The sequence below is a fragment of the Sinohyriopsis cumingii genome, chromosome 18, assembly GCF_028554795.1.
Source record: "Sinohyriopsis cumingii isolate HCF-2022 chromosome 18, ASM2855479v2, whole genome shotgun sequence".
Taxonomy (NCBI): domain Eukaryota; kingdom Metazoa; phylum Mollusca; class Bivalvia; order Unionida; family Unionidae; genus Sinohyriopsis; species Sinohyriopsis cumingii.
In genome coordinates, this window is record NC_142978.1 from 93,618,129 (window position 1) to 93,636,275 (window position 18,147).

General features: G+C 34.0%; 1 protein-coding gene across 3 annotated transcripts in view; it reads left to right on the top strand.

The window, feature by feature from the left end:
- Positions 1 to 18,147, top strand: part of LOC149777521 (uncharacterized) — a 64,017-nt gene that overhangs the window by 19,497 nt on the left and 26,373 nt on the right. Inside the window, exons 5-7 of one of the 3 annotated variants that reach the window (XM_089940729.1) lie at positions 6,716 to 6,932; positions 12,548 to 12,668; positions 13,785 to 13,885. In XM_089940729.1, the coding sequence (XP_089796855.1) occupies positions 6,716 to 6,932; positions 12,548 to 12,668; positions 13,785 to 13,885 (439 nt within the window). The remainder of the gene's footprint in view (positions 1 to 6,715; positions 6,933 to 12,547; positions 12,669 to 13,784; positions 13,886 to 18,147) is intronic. The other 2 variants (XM_089940730.1, XM_089940732.1) reach the window with 2 other exon arrangements.

The window sequence follows — 18,147 nt, forward strand, 5'->3', positions numbered from 1 at the left end:
TATGTAATGACCCGTGAAGCATTGCAGACTTTTTCCCTCATCAGACACATGCCTGTTTTGCCTTAAATGTTTTGAATATAATTGCAATCCATTACTTAATGTAGCAAAATTGACACTTGTTATTTTTTATTTGTCATTTTTGCCTTGCTGGCCATAATGCTCCTGCATCCAGCATGCATCATGAATTTTGTGTTGTCCATAGACAATTGCTTTTTTTAACTTATAAATAATCTGAGTGGATTCGTTTCAGCCAAACTTGGAAAAGAACATCCAGGCATCAAGTTCTTTTAATTTTTTTACAAATGGTGCCAATCCACCATTAAAAGTGGGCATGATTGCTAAAAATATGAAAACCATTGTATGACATTATGAAAAATGCTGAACAGAATTTGACCAAATTTCACAAAGCATCCTGGCTTGAGGAGCTTTTAAGTTGAAGCAAATGATATTAATCTGACATCAGTTGTGGCAGCAGTTACTATAAATTGAAAAACCTTTAAATAAATTCTTGCAAAAGAAACATTCAGTAGAATTTGGCCAAATTCAACAGAAAACACCTTGACATGAAGGTCTTTCATGTTTTATTTTGTTAAAAGTTATTATTCTGATCTGCTTTCAGATATGGCCACCATTACTAAAAATATAAAAACCTGTAGAGAACTTAATTTGAAAACCGCTCCACAGAATTTTATCAAATTTGGTAGCATCTTGGCTTAAAGACAGGGTCCATGCAAGGGGCTGATTCAAGCAGAATAGTGTTCTAGTGCCTGTCATTTCACTGAGTATACAGAGAAAGTGAAATGGTCTTTGATTTTTGCTGAGTTGATGTCTGCACCCATCCCAGTCCCCTTTCATTGACTGCTTTTTTATTTTGAATTCATTATCAGCTTTTGTCTCCTTCTTTCTGTTCTTTGAGCAGTGTTAAACAGTTAAAGCGTAGTTATTTTGTGACTTTTGTTTCATTTAAATGATTATTTATGTCTGAAATTACATTCAGCCTTTGAGATTCCTGTCAAAGTTTACTTGAAAAGCTAGAGCAGTGAGTGAAATTCCATGCATTTGTAGTGTTGTTCTGAGCAAATTGCTACTTTGTGGAGGTTTATAAAGACCTGCCAATTCTCATGATTTTGGTGTGAATTTCACGACTCTCGATAGAGATTCACTGATTCACGCTGCAAGCAGAAAAATCATGAATTCCCAAATTCTCAGTTGGCTTAAATCAGGAATAAAATAATTTTATTCAGTTAAGTGCTAATAAAAATAGCAGTAGTGGTCACTGATGCCAAGAACAGTCCTTTATTTGCTAGTCGCAATGTTAATAGAACTATATCCAATTTTTACAGTTTGCCGTGTAGCAGGCATTGTAAAGTATATAATTTTTATTTAGAACAGAAGTTTTACAAATGTTCATGAACAAACCTGGGCCCAACTGATTTTTAAAAAAAATGGCACATGAACTTAGTGGTAGCAACTGTAATTTTTTTTTTGAGTGTTGGAATTTTCAAGATATTGATCATATGGATTAATACCATTTCGTAATTAAGCTACACTACAGTTAAAATGTTTTCCTTCCAATGGAAAAGATACGTATCCCACAAAAAGTGAAGTATAGATTGGGTACACCAAAAAAGTGGCCTTGCATTCAGCCATGAAACATCAATGGACATTATGCTTTTCGCACAGTAGTGTGCTGCAAATTTTAGAATTGGGAATGTTCACAGGGGCTCGTATCATTGCTTACAATTTACCTGTCATACATAATGTATATGTGGGCATGTGGCAGAACAATGTGAAAAAGCACACTGCTAGTAAAAAGCATATAGATATTGGGAAAATGAAGAGCACCTACAGCAGATTTCATCACTGGAGTACTTGAAGCTACCTGCTCAGGTCCTGCTGAAGCATTGTTTGTGAGTTTTCTTGTTGAATATAACCTACCTTTCTCAGTTGGAGATCAGCAACAGTGACAGTGAAAGATGCTTCCCTACTGTTTGGAAAAATAAGACAAACTTTAGTGCCTCCTTACCTGGTAGGTGCTGAAAATTTGCAACCATTTTAGTCACAAAGATTAAACAGTAGGCAAGTAGCCTGAACTGTTTTGAAAACAAATTTACAATATCCCAGTTGAGGAAGTCTGTCACAGCATCATATTATGACAAATAGCTTGAAGTTTGTGTATATCAGTAAATTTGACTGCTGATAAATTTGTACATGTGATCAGTGTAAATAATGTTTTAGTTTCACTTTAGGTTTTTCATATAATGCAGTATTGACCATCAAAGTTGATGGAGCTAGCGTCATGGTATAATTTTTCACTGTTCAGAATTTACTAATTTTTATCCCTCTTTTCACTGATTGTGAATCTGGAGGGTTTGGCAGCTCTGTTTATAGACTGACTGTTATAGAAAGTAAACTAAACAAGTTAATTTCATGTTTGATCCAGAATTAAAGTTGGAAGAAATGACTTTTACATGTGTCTCAGTGCGTCATCAGTTTTAAGTAGAACCTGTAATCTAGCTTAATGGTTACTGTCTTTTGCAGTGACAGATTTATACAGTAATTATGCTGATTCAAGTTTGATAAGTATTGTTTTTATATTTTGTTTACTATTGGGTTTTGTACAATGGTTGTTCAGTGCAGCAGTTGTCAACTTTCAAACTTTTATACACTCTTACTTGCACTTCTATTTACTTTCCAAGCACTGTGCCTTATCCTGGTGGGAGAGAGAATCCACTTTGTCCATAAACTTGAGTCCAGCATGGCCTCTTAACACATTAACCCCTAGTGACGAGTTAACGTGGCAGGAGGTAGTAGCCTACTGCTGAGCCCTGTGGCATCATTGTCATGCATGATACACTAAAGGGGGTGGTATTATAGAAAGGTAGACAGATGTAGCTCTGCAATGATAACCAAATAATCTGGAATATCTAGTTGCACTACAAAATGCAGATGGAAAAACCTCATTTTTTGGACCCAATTTTTTTTCTACCCAAAATTCGCCCATGGTCGGAATCTGATTTTTTTGTCTGGATTTTAGACTTTTTGGTCTCAGATCTAAGGCGAACCGGTATGAACTGCAAACAGACAGATGAACCTTTGCAAAAAGGAGGATAAGATGGGCATTTGGAATAAAGAGTGGTCTCAATACAAAAATAATGGCTCCTTTTATAAAAAAAAATAAACAAAAAATAAACCAAAAAAAATACTCCAACTTCTACCCTTATGCTCATGCGCGAGCCAAGTAGCCAATGAAAAATGATGTTCCTAACACAACTAGGCAGTATGTTATTGAAAGATCACCTGGGATTTTGGTGTTTTCGGATCTGTTCAGAAATAGCTTTCAAAATGTGTTTCCCACTCGAATTTCAGGCAAAAATGACAAAAACCTCCAGAGGTTAATGTGTTAAATGGGTTTCACATGTTTACAGATTATGCCAGTCTGCCAACAAATAGGCCATTTTCGCCAGAAGTATAAAAAAACAAACAAAAAAAACTTTAAATTACTAAATTTGACAGAAACATGTACAGGGTGTAGGGTTTAATAAAACATGCACAAACCGGGTTATAAAGCACTGATAAATATTGCAACAAATTTTGTATTATCAACCCTTACAAATACATGTAAAGATGTAATCTTAGTTAAGGGATATAAGATGAAGATGTTCAAATAATTAAAAAGCTATTTAAAATAAAATGTACAAAATACAAAATCCTTAAAACACACAGTAATATAGTTAAATAATGAAATAAGCTATATTTTTAGAAAAATATGTTCTCTAGTGATGTAACATCGTGAAAAATTCTTAATTTAGTTCACTTAAAAAGAAGATACCCCCCCCCCAGCCCCCCGAAACTTCTGTCCCAGTGTCTCATAGAGTACTGGAATAGTCCACTCAAGAATGTGTTCAACTGTCAAAGGACACTAGCAGAGTGTATATGTATATATGCATGGGAACCTACATTAGCGTAAGGAATAATTATCATAATATTCATTGGTTGGGAATAGTTATGTAAAGGTGTAATTAAGAAGGCCATTCATTTTATTTTGTACGTGTGTCAACCTGTGTAATTCTGTTCTATTTTTCTAATACTTTTTATTCGTTGACTTTTTAAGTGTACAAATGATTTTAGGTAGAAAAATTAAATATAATTTTGTCTGATTTCTTAATTACCAGTTATCTATGTATTACCTCATGAAAGTTAATTTGTGGATGTAAAGTTTAGAAAATTTGTCTGTAAACAGTGGTTTAAATATGGGTGATTGAAGGTGTATGGGTGGGTCGTTTTCCACATCGTTTTCTTAACATTGCCCTTTTTGTATATGCTGAGTTATTGTTAACTTACAACACTGCATTGAGTATAGGAGAACTAATATTCTTTATGGATCAATACAAAAGATTTGGTGCCACTAGGAAGCAAATAAATATTTATACTGTATACTATACATACTTGTATTTTTTTAACTGTTTAATTGCTCTAAAGGAAGTGGGAGGTCTTGGGTTAGTGTCATGTTTACCCCGACCCAGAGTAGCCCAGTTTGAAACATGTATAATCAAGGTAATTCTGACGGGTCATTGTTTGATGTCGAACATTGCCGAAGGCTAGCACTAATCCATTACGTAAGATTGTTGTGGCTAGAATAGGAAACCGGACATCGGAGTTGCGAGGCGCCCGATAGCCAATTATCACCTAGGTGTCGAAATGTTCCCAGATCAAAAGAAATTGCCTGAAGAAGTGGGAGTGTCCTAACTTCTTTCCCCTGCAAACACAGACAGGTTGAACTGGCCGCTAAGACGATTGGACAGGGGCACAGCGCCACCCAATCAGAATCGAGATGGGGGGAGACCTTGATTTGGGTAGAATGATATCCCTGCATTTTCCGGCAAAAGTTAGTTCGCTGAGAGAAATTACCCAGAGAAGAGGTTAGCGTAACTCCGAATAGCCATTCGTTATTGGCGGGAAAATCTTAGAGCGGGAAGGTCTAAGTACAGAAAGCTTCAAAAGGTCAGTAGATATTTGTTCGGTCTTTGTGGAATGCGACTGCATTTTAATTGTAGGTCGTATGTATACTTTATTATTACTAGAATCGTAGTACGAAGAATTACTTTGTTTTGTTAATATGTTTGCATATTTTGAAGAAATGAGTTGATATTTGTAAAGAATTATATAGCTTGCTAGCCGTCGTAAGAGTTAATATTGTAATTTACTATGTGGGTATTTTATAGTAGACTAACACATATGTTCATATGATTATAGATTTTGCCATTGTTGAATATTTGTAATGTACAGACAGGCGTCTGATTTTGTCAGATTGTAGTACGATGAGATTAAATATATATGTGTATATACTGACGTGACGCAATGTATTGATGTCTGTATAACAATTCGCTGATACTGTGTTATTACGACATTGTTTACCCAGCAAGAAGTGTGTGGGAATTTCGATGTGTATGCATGCGTGGCCGAAACAGTGACAGCTATCTGATGGTTAATTGTCGATATAGTGTGAGGTGAGGTTCGATTAAACATTTGTTAACGCCTTGTGGTTTTTCACAGGAAGCTTTGAGGGACAGACTAGTTAAAGTTTGGTCCCGTTGTCTCGGATAGAGAGACGGAGGAAAGGAAGGAAGGAGAAGAGGTGAAGTTGAAGTCTGGAGCGAAGTTGGAGGAGATAATAGAGAGGGAAAGGAGAAGTTGAAGTCTGGAGCGAAGCTGGAGGAGATAGTAGAGAGGAAACAGAGACAAAGAAGGAGTTAGAGGAACGGAAAGAAGGAAGAATCAGCGGGAAGAAATAGATGAGTAGATGCAAGGACAGGGGGAAAATCGAACTCACTGTGAATCACGGGATGAATTAGGCTGTCACTTGGTCGAGGGAAAGATGAGTGATTGGAAGTTATCGTTTTTTTTAAATTATCACATTTATTAAATTGTTATTGATTGAATTTCATCTTCGTGTTCTCTATAATTTAACCGTCGGCATTGCTGACTGGGGGCTCAGAGCTGTAAATCTACATCATCACTAATTTAACTTTCTAACCTAACGAGCCAGGGTGGAACTTTCAATTTAATTTAATTAAATTATATTGGGAGAACCCCACCCCAATACGACAGAACGCCACAGTTAGATACCTGGCTGAGTCATACCAACGACTTGTAAAAATGGTACTAACAGCTGCCTCATGTTCAGCATTAAGAGGTTAGTGTTAGGACTGTGGCATGATACCCCATTGCTAGAAATCAATATAAACTGCCAGACTGCAGACATTGTAGCGATATGACTGAAAAATTGTTAAAGCTACATTAAAAATCCAAATCACACACACACACACATCATTTTCTTGGGTTTTTGGTGGAAACTTTAGCAAAATGGAGATAATTTAGGCCACATTAATTTAAACAAATAATAAATTTGTATGGAATTTAATTTCATAATCTTAATCTGAGGCTGCTAAATTGCAAATATTTCTTTACCACTGAAACACTGATATTTCTACAGCACTAAAAACCTGTTATTCAAGAAACATTTTTTCTATATGTTTCTTTTTTGTTTTCTGTCACAAATTTGCCATTTAAAATGTGTTATTGTCCATTTTATTGATGTCATACAGCTAGTTTTTTGTTCATGAGTATCTTCCTACCTTAGATAAAACTATAACTTCTTGGAACTTGCTTTGAATAAAAGTCAATCTTTATTCACTTCATTGATTTAATTTAGTATTACTTTCAGGTCAGGTGGTACATCAGCCCAGAGAGCTTTGAAGTTTGGTGGAGCCATACCACACAATCCCACACCTCCAGAAGGTGCCACTGCCCCCAACCTTTCTTCTAGTGCCAAAAGGCCAAACATGTACAACACTGCTAGCTTGGTGAATCTGCCAAATCCAGCAACTGTAGGCTTTCCAACTGACTCTAAGAACAGTGTCAAACTTGAGGTAACATTAAGTTTTAAGTTTGGTGGCAGAGTGGATTTTGTCAGTGGGTTGGTTTGATATATATATATATATATATATATATATACACACACACACCTTGACTCACAATTTAGAAACCTTTTTGAGTCATATTCATATGAAATCTGCTATGAGTTGGGTAATGGTAGGTTGTACCTGAAATGTTAGAAAAAAAGTCTCACAATCAAGCAATTTTTTTTTATCAGTTGGACATGGTTTCAAATATTATGTAGTTAACATCATTAAAGTATATATATTAATCAGTAACGTATCCTAACCATTTGTAAATGTGATTACTGAGAGTAAAGGAATCAAACAAAAGGCATACTCAATGAATGAAAAGCTTTGTATCATATATAAAGTTCATAATGGTGAACTAAGATTGAAAGTTTGCTGTGAACTCAAACATACTGAATCAACACTCAGAGTTTAGATCAAGAATGAGCAGAAATTTTGGAATTACTTGCATGATGTTGATTCCAATGATAGGGTAGATTCAAATGGACATGGACTGCAAATGATATGAAATTAGATTATTCACGCAGCAAAGTGAACATGGTGTTCATACTTCTGGAACATTACTCAAGGCTCAGGTAAGAAAAAATTGGCAGAAAAATATGGATATTGACTCCAGTTTTATGGCAAGCCAGCATAGGAATGAAAGAAAATTTTTGTTAGGAGAGATATGCTTGGTGAATCAGACAGTGAAATGTGAAGTGATATTTGTTAGATGTTCACAGACTGGATATATTTTCATGCTCTCGTTTGCATTTTGACAAATTTCTTGTTTAGACAAATTAAGTTCATGTTTGCTAATAATTGACCATTGTGAATTTATATGTTTATATTCCACTGTAACTGAATTTATCATTCAATCTATTTAGTGACAGAAGAATTAACAAATGTAAATAACACAAGTTTTGATGTTGTTTCTAGAAATGAATTTCTGTCTTTTAAAAAAACAAAATCTTGTTAAAGTTTGAATGAACAAAAAACTAGAAAATATCCAATTCAGTACAAAAAGCAGTGACATATAATGTGTCTGGTGGTACTCATGTTCAGTACACAGAAAATATGGAGTAATGTATTTAAGAATCTCTTCAGTATAGTTTGTCTTGAAGTTAAAGGTAATTTATGAAGAAAAACAAAGTATACCTTTATAGAGAGATATTTATTCATGGTTAATTTCAACATGCTTATAAAATGAGTTATTAACAATGATACTTGCCCCTGCCATACGTTTGCTTCCCTCAGTTAATTTTCCTACCCTTTATAGTATTTTTTTTCCCTTGGTAATTTGCACCCTTGCTTATAGTGAGGCTGATGTCTTTGGACCCCATTGTGTGCAGGTTATTGAGGAGTGGTGTCTGTAGAAAAAATTAACTGAAAGGGGTTCATAAACTTGCTATATTTTTAGAATAGGTGTCCTTTATTTGGAAGTGTGTGTTAAGGCAGGCAGGTTTTAGTGTATGTATGCTGAAAATTTTTAACTGGAATTTTAAATCTAGAGATGATAGTATCATTTTTTGCAGAGTACATGAACTAGTTTCTACATGGCTATAAATTGTTAGGATGGGCTGGCAGGGGTCAACAATTCCACTAAAAAACATTAAGAGTCCACATTTCTTATTGGATTTCAACCTAATTTAGTATGATGGTGTACCTCAGCATGATCTAAGACTATTTTGCAATAATATTGACTAACACTAGAGATTCAGCTTTCTTAAAATGTAAAACGCACAAGAATGTTTCATGTTTGCATGCAGGAGTCCAAATTTCTTTTTAAATGTCAACCAGCCTTGATATAATGGTATTTGTCAGCCAGCTCTCAGACAAAATGAATACTTTTTTTGTACATAGGACAGAGTTTTGACCCATTCTTCTTGTTAAATGAAATAACGATGTGCTGGTTGACACTGTAGAGACTTAACCACTTCAAGTAAGCTGACAAAATTTGATAATCATATCCGAATGTACATGTAGATAAAATGCCAGAATGTTTAAGACATTTCAGGATTTAATAATAATAATAATAATAATAATAATAATAATGACCTTATTTAAAGAGGGTAACACAATTAGCTAAGAACTAATCTACCTTGAGGCCCTCATACAAAGGAATTTATTTATTTTAGCTGCGTCTCAGAAGCTACTGGATATATTGGGTTTGGAAGAAGGAAATAGAGTGGGCATTTCTAATCTCAACTAGAATACTATTCCAGAGCAGAGTTCCAGAGTACTGGAAACTTTTTTTAAATAACTCCTTATTTGGTTTGGGAATTTTATACTATTTGGTAGACATGGATCGCAGGTGGGGAGTATTACCAGGTAGCCTATACTGAAATAGTGATTGTAAATATTCAGGAGCACTATTATGAGATATACTGAACATTAATTTGGCTTTTCTCAAACAGATTTGGTCTTTAATAGGTAGTATTTTTAACCTACCAGCTAAATTTTCCTTGCTTTCTTTCTGGATTGATATTAGCCAAAATGCTCTTTTTTGAAGATGTGCCAGCTTTGCTATGTTTTTATCATTTGAATTACCCCCTACTGTATTACAGTAGTCTAAATAGGGTTGTATGTAACTTATAAAATAGTTTTCTGTGCCTTTCAGGGAGAAAATGTCTTATCCTATTGAGAAGCCATAAACTTGAATTGACTTTTTTACTGATATGTTTGATATGTTCAGTCCATGATAGGTTATTATCTACCAGAACACCAATTAGTCTATCATGACAGACCATTTGCTGATTTGTATCCTTCCATGTCAGACATAGTTCATCACTATCAAGATTTGTCCTTCTTTGCCGTGTTGAGATAAGTAATATTTTAGTTCTACCAGTATTTACCACCATGCCATTGCATGTGCACCAGTTTTCCAGTTTGTTTAGGGCATTCTGTAAAGAAATTTTGAGTTCATGCTTTGTGTTTTAGATGTCTGACAATGTTGTGTCATCTGCATAGAGATCTGTAGATGATACTGAGTCTCTTAGTAAAAGTGGTAGGTCATTAATAAATAAAATGAATAGTAATGGACCTAGAATTGAGCCTTGTGGTACTCCATATCTAATTGTTCCAGGTTCAGACAGAACATTATTTATGTAAACATGTTGTGTTCTCTCACTTAAGTAAGATGTAAACCATCTAATTGTTCTTTCATCACACTGGTAGATTTTCAGTTTCTTCAAAAGGATTTCATGATCTACCATGTCAGAAGCTTTCCTGAAATCTACAAATACAGATCCTATTATTCTAGGGCCCCGAGTGGCCGAGTGGTCTAAAGTGCTCTCCGTTACGGATCACTGCCATCTCACCTCTGTCTGCGTGGGTTCGAGTCTCGGATTTGGCTAATGTGGGTATGTGAGAAAGCTTGCCAGTAGCTTCTCGTGGGTCGGTGGTTCTTTCTGGGGTTTTCCCAGTTTCTTCCTCCACCATTAATACTGGCCGCCATGTATAGCCCATTGCGTGCTGAAAAATGGCATTAAACCCTACAACAACAACAACAACAACCTATTATTCTACTTTGGTCAAGTGCTTGAAGCCATATATCAGTTAGGGAGATCAAGGCAGTCTTACAAGAATGTTTTTGTCTAAAGCCTGATTGATTAGGGTGTAACAGAAATTGTTTGGTTAAATATGACATGAATGAGTCATGGACATGTTTTTCAATCAATTTTGACAAGTTTGGTAGTATTGAGATTGTCGGTAGTTATCAGCATCATCCTTAGAACCAGATTTGTGATTAGGAGTTATTTTTGCAGTTTTCCATATTTTGGGGTCAGATGATGTTACAATACTTAAATTAATTATGAATGTTATGCTATCTACAATAGCAGAGGCAGAAGATTTAATGAGTCTTGGACCAATCTGATCAAGTCCTGTAGCTTTCTTGGTATCAAGTTCACTGAGACATTTTTTAACAAAGTTTTTTGTTACTGGAGGGATAGAGAAACATACCTCCTTAGAGATTTTGCTGCTGCAGAACTTTTTCAGTTCATTAAAGTTGTTTTCTGTCACTGGTTCTTTTAACTTTGTGGTAATGTTGGTGAAAAAATCATTGAAAACATTTGCAATGTCAGTGTCATCAGTGACTGTGGTGTCATTTACCAGAAGTGAGTGAATTTTATTTGTCTGTTTTTTTGTGCGTTCCTCCAGTGAGTTCATTGAAGACTTTACAAATGGAGTTTGTGTTGCTCTTTTAGTTTTCAAGCAATGATTGCTAATAAGTTGTTTTTACTTTTTTAATCATACATGTTATTTTATTTCTCCATACCTTATATTGTGCATGGTTTCCCATTGCCTTGAATTGGTCTCGTGTTTTCATAGCATCTAGGATTTCAGTAGTAAGCCAGTTAGGTTGAATTTCAGTCTTTACTCGATGTTCTTTCAGTGGTGCATGCTTAGATACTACATCCATAAATAAGTCAGTCCACACCCTCATGGTGTCATCTGTGTCATCCAAATTTTGGATCATATTCCATGGAACTTTATATAGGTCATTGAGAAATTGGTCTTCATTAAAATTTTTGAAAGACCTGTAAGTGATTGTTTTGTGTGTATTTTTCTTATTTTTCTTGCATTTAACCTTTCTTGTCAAAAAAGTAGGATGGTGGTCTCTAAGACCAACATTTGGTACATTAACACAAGCCACATTGTCTGGTAGGTTTGTATTGCAAATGAAACACTATTATCTGTATGTGCCTATTTACATACCAGTAACATGATATTTTGATGCTATTTCAGCATTTTTTCAATTTTTTAAAAGTCTTTTGCACATGATTGATTTAGGTATTTTTGAGTGAAAATCTTTGAAGCATGGTTATTTAGAAAGGTTTACCTATGCAGATGAAATTTGGTAAGCATGTTTATATCTATGTGATTAGAATTTTATGCAGTTGAAAATGATTTTGCAAGTGTTATTGATTTTCTGTTTTGGTGATTTGAATTTGAACTTTCAGTAGTACAAACAAATCTAGTTAGATTTTGGAATGTAATTTTTATATGATCAAATTTTAGTAATGTCATATTAGCGTAGCATGTTGGTCATATATTAACGTAGAAAACTTTAAGTAACATATTTTTCAAGAGGATAAAGCATCTCCTTAAATCTAAGAGCTTAATAGTCAGTCTGCTTGCAACTCGGCTTTTGCATCTTTTGCTGATACTTGTTCAGTTGTTTGTATACACAATCAGACCTGTCCTAAAGTGTTTGCATAATTATATACATTTACTTTGAATGTTAATATGTGCATAATAGAGGGACACAAGGAGGACAAGTTCCATGCAACTAATTGTGTTAACCTCTTTAAATAAAGTCATTGTTGTTGTTGATATTATTATTATTGTTATTATTATTATTCTTATTATTATTAAGTTCATCTGGATAAAAACAATTATTTGATCAAAGTAACAACTTTAATAAACAAAAATTGAGCAAGATTAGAACCTTGATTAAACAGCTACCTGTCCTCAGCAACCTGTTTTCTCATTTATTTTTTTCTCACAGAAGTTCTTAAGACAGTTTTGATGGCATCTTAGAAATGATCAGTGTATGTTGTTGGATTATATTATTTTTCTGTTATTTCAATTTTAAGAAATCGGTGGAAGAAAAGATATCATTGAACAAAGATCTGCATGTGATAACAGCAACAATTGCTGGTGTCAAGAAATGGAGTAAATATAAGGAGCAAGTTCCACTCCTTTTTGAAGTTTTTGGTATGTCAGACTTTATAACTTGCATAATTAAGTGTGTCAGTAGCAAGATTTATTAAACTTACCTGTAACATCTGCTTGACTCATACTATGTTATAAACCTCTGCCCCCCCACCATTATTACATGAAGGAGGCAAAAAGTGATAAATATTTCCATCTCTCTGTTTCAGCAATAATATGGCTTGAATTTTACTTGTTTTTTTTCTGTCAACATGTCAAATTATATTTCTGCTTGCAATTTTTTCTTTTTGCCTGTCACTTTTATTACCTATTTTTTTTACTGTTTATAACAATAATTTTAACAATTTTGACAAATATCTGGATGCCACATTAATTCTTGGGGAAATATTGTCAGACAAGAGCCATCTCTTCTTTTGGATACACTCATTTAATATGAACTTTAATATTTGGAAGGTCTAGGTCTAGTTAGATATTTACATTTCTTGATCAGCATTAAATTAATTTATGGTCCCTGTTGGATTTTGAACTCTGTCAATGTATCATGGAACACTATTGGTCCACATAGGTGAACTAAATGTAAGTATAAACAAACAGGTCTAGCAAGTCAGTTTTGGAAAATGAACATGTACACTGTGTCTTGAGAATTGATGGTTGTGGCATGGATTTTTTACAATTTGTTTTTTGTCTCTTGATGAATGTAAAATTATGCCAGTTGAGCAATGTAGAAAAATAGATTTTACTAATAGGACAAAAGTACATAAAGCTGTATGCAAAATACCAATTGCTGCAGTATTTGTACTTGCCATATTTATGATTTTTCCCCTATCTATCTCTCCCATTTAATAAGACAAAACAAAGTGCATGAATTCACATTTAACATAATACTGTTACAAGTGGAATGAAATCCCATAGTTATTGACTTTTTTTTTACAAAACCACTTGTCTTACATTAGGGTAATAAACAATGTTAAAGCTAAACTGAAATTTAAAGTAATTTTATTTGGTGCAATACACTTGCATTTTTTGTGCATCTTATGCCCATAAATGGAACTGCTTGTAAATGTTTGTATAATGAGATGTAATATTTTGATTTTAATTGTTCAAAGATTAATTACTATAAAAGTCTCAAAATTTTGCATTGATTTTGACCTTTAATAGGTGTTGTAGATTCAGCCTTGGTGAAGGATTCCTCAGGAATGGCAAAAGAGTTTCTCCTTAGAGATGAACAAGAGTCCATGCAGTGTATCTTCTATGAAATAGTATGTATGGATTATGTTTTGATATAAAGAGTGTTGTAAATTAACCATTGTAAATTGTAACATAAGTTTAAATTTATAATTTATGTCAGATGGATCTAATGACAGCTCAGATACTGTCATAGCAGTCTTAGAGATGGTCTGGTTCCAAAACAGAAATCTTTTGTGGATCAAACTTTCATAGTTGGATGTTGGACCACTGCCTATTTACATGGAAGAACTAAGACTTGAAACTGAGACCATGTACGTTTACAGCAAGTGTATTACAATAGACAAATTTCAGACCCTCAGGAATTTAGTATTTTAGTATTTTAATACTAAACATGTTAAAATAAACAGTAATTATTGCCATCTTCATATAATGTGCATTGTTATACTCTCCTTAAGAGGGCCTCAAGGGAGAATAGTCCTTGACTAATGAGTCACCCTCTATAAATAAAGCATTATTATTATTATTATTATTATTAATTACTACATGTGTATAGCTTGCACTTAAAAGTTTAAATGAAGAAAATTAGTCTGCTTACAGCTGTATTAAAGTATCTGATGCCATCCAGCTGTTCAGTGATTGATTTACAAGAGTGGGAAGTGAGTTTTAGCTGATATGTTCTCATAAGACCTGAATTGAATGAACATTCTTTAACTACATCAAGAAGGAAATTTAAAAGATTTTATATAGTAGAGTTTTGTGGCTTTACATGGTTAGTAGTGACTATTAAAAATCATTTTTTGCATATTTTTAATTCATTCCCAGCAACTAATAGCATTTTTGTAGAATCAACCTTGGTGGAAGCTGAACCTACATAAAAGGCAGGCTTGACAGAGAAGGAACATTGTTTTGTGTTTATTGGTAATGGGATATATTCTTTATTGATTTGGAAATAGGAATCATGAATTTTATAATCTTTTTTGTCAGTTTTAAAATTGTTTAATTGTTGAGTAATTTTATTATAATTGTTATTTTTTTTCATCATATTTGGAAGGATAATTATTATTGGTTTTGAAATTATTAATTCATTGTTATACCAAGACAAACAAAACTTGCTGGATATTATAGTTTACTGTCATCCATAAAGGCAGTAGGGTGGACATTCATTTTGGTTTCTGAATAACTTAGAGCTCAAATGAACAGATTTCAGAGCAGCTTGGCACATTTATTTCACGGGGGCTTCAAGTGGCTGAGTGGTCTAAAGCACTCACCATCACAGGTCACTGCCATCTCACCTCTGTCTGTATGGGTTCTCATCTTGGGTTTGGCCAATGTGGGTATGTGAGAAAACTTGCCAGTAGCTTCTCATGGACCTTGTGGTTCTTTTGACGGTTTTCGCGGGTTCTCCCGCCACCATTTATGTACCATCCATCATGTATAGCCTATCTTGTGTTGAAAAATGGCATTAAACCCTACAACAACAACAACATTTATTTCACATAGAGTAAGAAGGAATTTTTTAAACTTTTTGAGTCTGTAGCCCTGAGTTTAAGGTTGCTGTCACTAAAGACAGATCTTGTTAGTGCAGTTAATTCAGCTTGATGGATTAACTTCATGAAACTTAGTAAATTTTGATGTAATCGCCTAAAGATATATCAGCCAATTACTATGTTCCTGCAATTTTTATGAGTCATTGCTCTTTATATGGTTTAGAAACAGATTTCATAAACCTCAGAAAAATGCTTTTTGCACATGGTTTTTCATTAGGCTACCCAGGCGGTCGAGAATTTCTTAGCACTTGCAGGCATTTGTTATTTAATTATTTGTTAATATTTGCTTTATTTTAATTTTTATTTAGAAACAAACTCAAAGAAACTTTTTCAAATTTTTAATAAACGTTCTGCTCACCTTGGAGATAATCTTGTAACTGTTTTGTGTTTTGAACCGAAAATAAATTAAACCCTTGAAAAAACCCAAAGACCCCACCCATCCAGATTTTAAAATTTAATTTCACTTCTGATTCTGCTTTATGATTTGTAGCTGAGTGCTGTATGTGAGAGAATCCTAATGCTACTTACTAGTCTCACAGATTTCATTGAGTTGCCATGAATCTTGGGAAGTATTATGGTCATTAATTGCAAGGTGCAGATTGAAAAATTACTATGCTACTTTGAATTTTGTTACAGTTATTACTTTTTTTCATTGGAGCATGATGTATTACAGTGTAGTGTAGTAGTATCTTGTGAATGCAACAAGTCCTGCAGTTAATGATAGATCTGAGTGAAACTTGGTGGATACTATGGTCATTACTGGAGATGCCAATATTAATGAATCGGAGTGCTTCTGCAATTTTTGCTTAAGCGAAGGCACTTTTTTGGGGGGGACATGTAACTGGATATAGTGTATGACAAAGTCTTAAGTAATTGCGAACAGAACTAGTCTCGCAGTTTAAGGTGGAGTTCTGTGAAATGTTTTAATTTTATCACCAGCATTAGAATATGCCCATATTGGCAAATCAGTGTTACTGATCCTTTTGACATGGAGACAGAATTTTGTGAATGCCGCATGACTTACTGTTTGTATGGTTTGCTGTGAAACTTGGTACATTATAGTATGCTCCGTTATAAGATGAATTCAGATATAATACCATTTTGGCATAGCTCCTGAAATTTCATATTTGTTTCTCTCGTACGCAAAATATTTTGTTTTCTTTCTTAGGTATGAAAGGTAATGTATAGCAAGTTTATTATTATTTTGGGGAACTAATTCAACAATGATACAATCTTGGTGTATCTTGTGCAATGTCACATACATGTATGTATTTCATGTACACGGGGAAAAGTTTTCGTTGTAAAAAGTACGAAAAATAACATCAGTTTATTCAGTGATCACATGGACGTTGCCAATGTTGCAGATTGTGATTTATTTTCATTACTGGTGACAAAATATACCATTTGACAATTTTTGTGTGTGACATTGTTGGCTGTTTAAAATAATGTTGGGTGTGGAGTAATGAAATTCATAGTCACCTTGAAAGGAAGCCGCAAACTTGATATAAAATGTACTGTAATTTATTTATTGTTAGATAACAAATTCTTTGTTCATATCGAGAATCCATCTTAATTGTGCATTTTTACATCATAATCTGCTTATTCTGACATCTGGCCTGAGTACTGTATACTATGAGATCTCCCCATTTAAAAAATTTTTTTGTTGACATTTCTGGCAGTGGAGATCAACCGGATGAGGCACTATCTCGTAATGAATCTTTCTGATAAAATAATGTCAGACTGTTGGCTGCTTGCAAGTAATTAATATATTTATTTAGACTGACCTTTGTATGTGGATGGCAAGTAAAATTTCTCTTCTTTTCACGTGTAGAATGAAAAACTTTAGAACACTCACATTTTCTGTAGTAATTATTGTTAGAATGCCCGGCTGTACATATTTTGAGGTTTCCGAGGAAACATTTCCTTTAAAATGTTTCCTAGGAAACCTCAGACAAATGTTCCTAGGAAAAACCTCAAAGTATGGGTTACTGTCTTTTTGAGGTAATAGTCCAAGGACAAAATTTTGTAAAACCAATGTCCAAGGTTTTTCTTGTCAAATGTCGGAGGTTGAGCTTGGACTTCCAAGTTTTTTTGTAACCAATACTTCAAGGTTTCCTAGGAATCCTCGGACACGTCTGTGGTTTTCAGACATTCAGAGAATTCCTCAGACATATTGTCCACGGATTCCTAGAACATATCGTCCTCAGTGTCATCATCCAAGGATTCTTCGGACACCTCACTGGCATAAAACAGCAGACCAACAATAATGAAGCAAATATTACAGAATATAAGAATACATTTTATTTTTAATTTGTTTAACACATACAAATTTTTTTTTTAAAAGGTCCAGATATCAAGAATGCCCATAAGGTTCCTTTAGTGCCAAATTGTCCATTTAATTTTGAAAATCTATCCATCTATATACTGGTTTCATGATGGTTTTAGCACTTCACTGATTTTCTTGTTTATCATCGCCTCTTTGATATTCTGCCATTTCTTTTGGATCAGTTCTGGAAAATAAAATATTGGTTGAAAATATAAAATGTGATGAATTAATAAAACAAACAGTATGCATATAACATAACTGTTATTGGCAGCCTTCAATTTACAAATCATGCTTGGAATCCTTTTGTTCTGAAAACAAGGCATTAAACCTGAAAATGCTATATTTGTATAACTGACTGTTCTTTGAATTTGGACAATCATTTAAAACTTTTTATCACAAATACAGTCAAGATTATGTTCTGTTCCTAGCTCAAAGCTTGACAAGTTCAAACTAATGTATC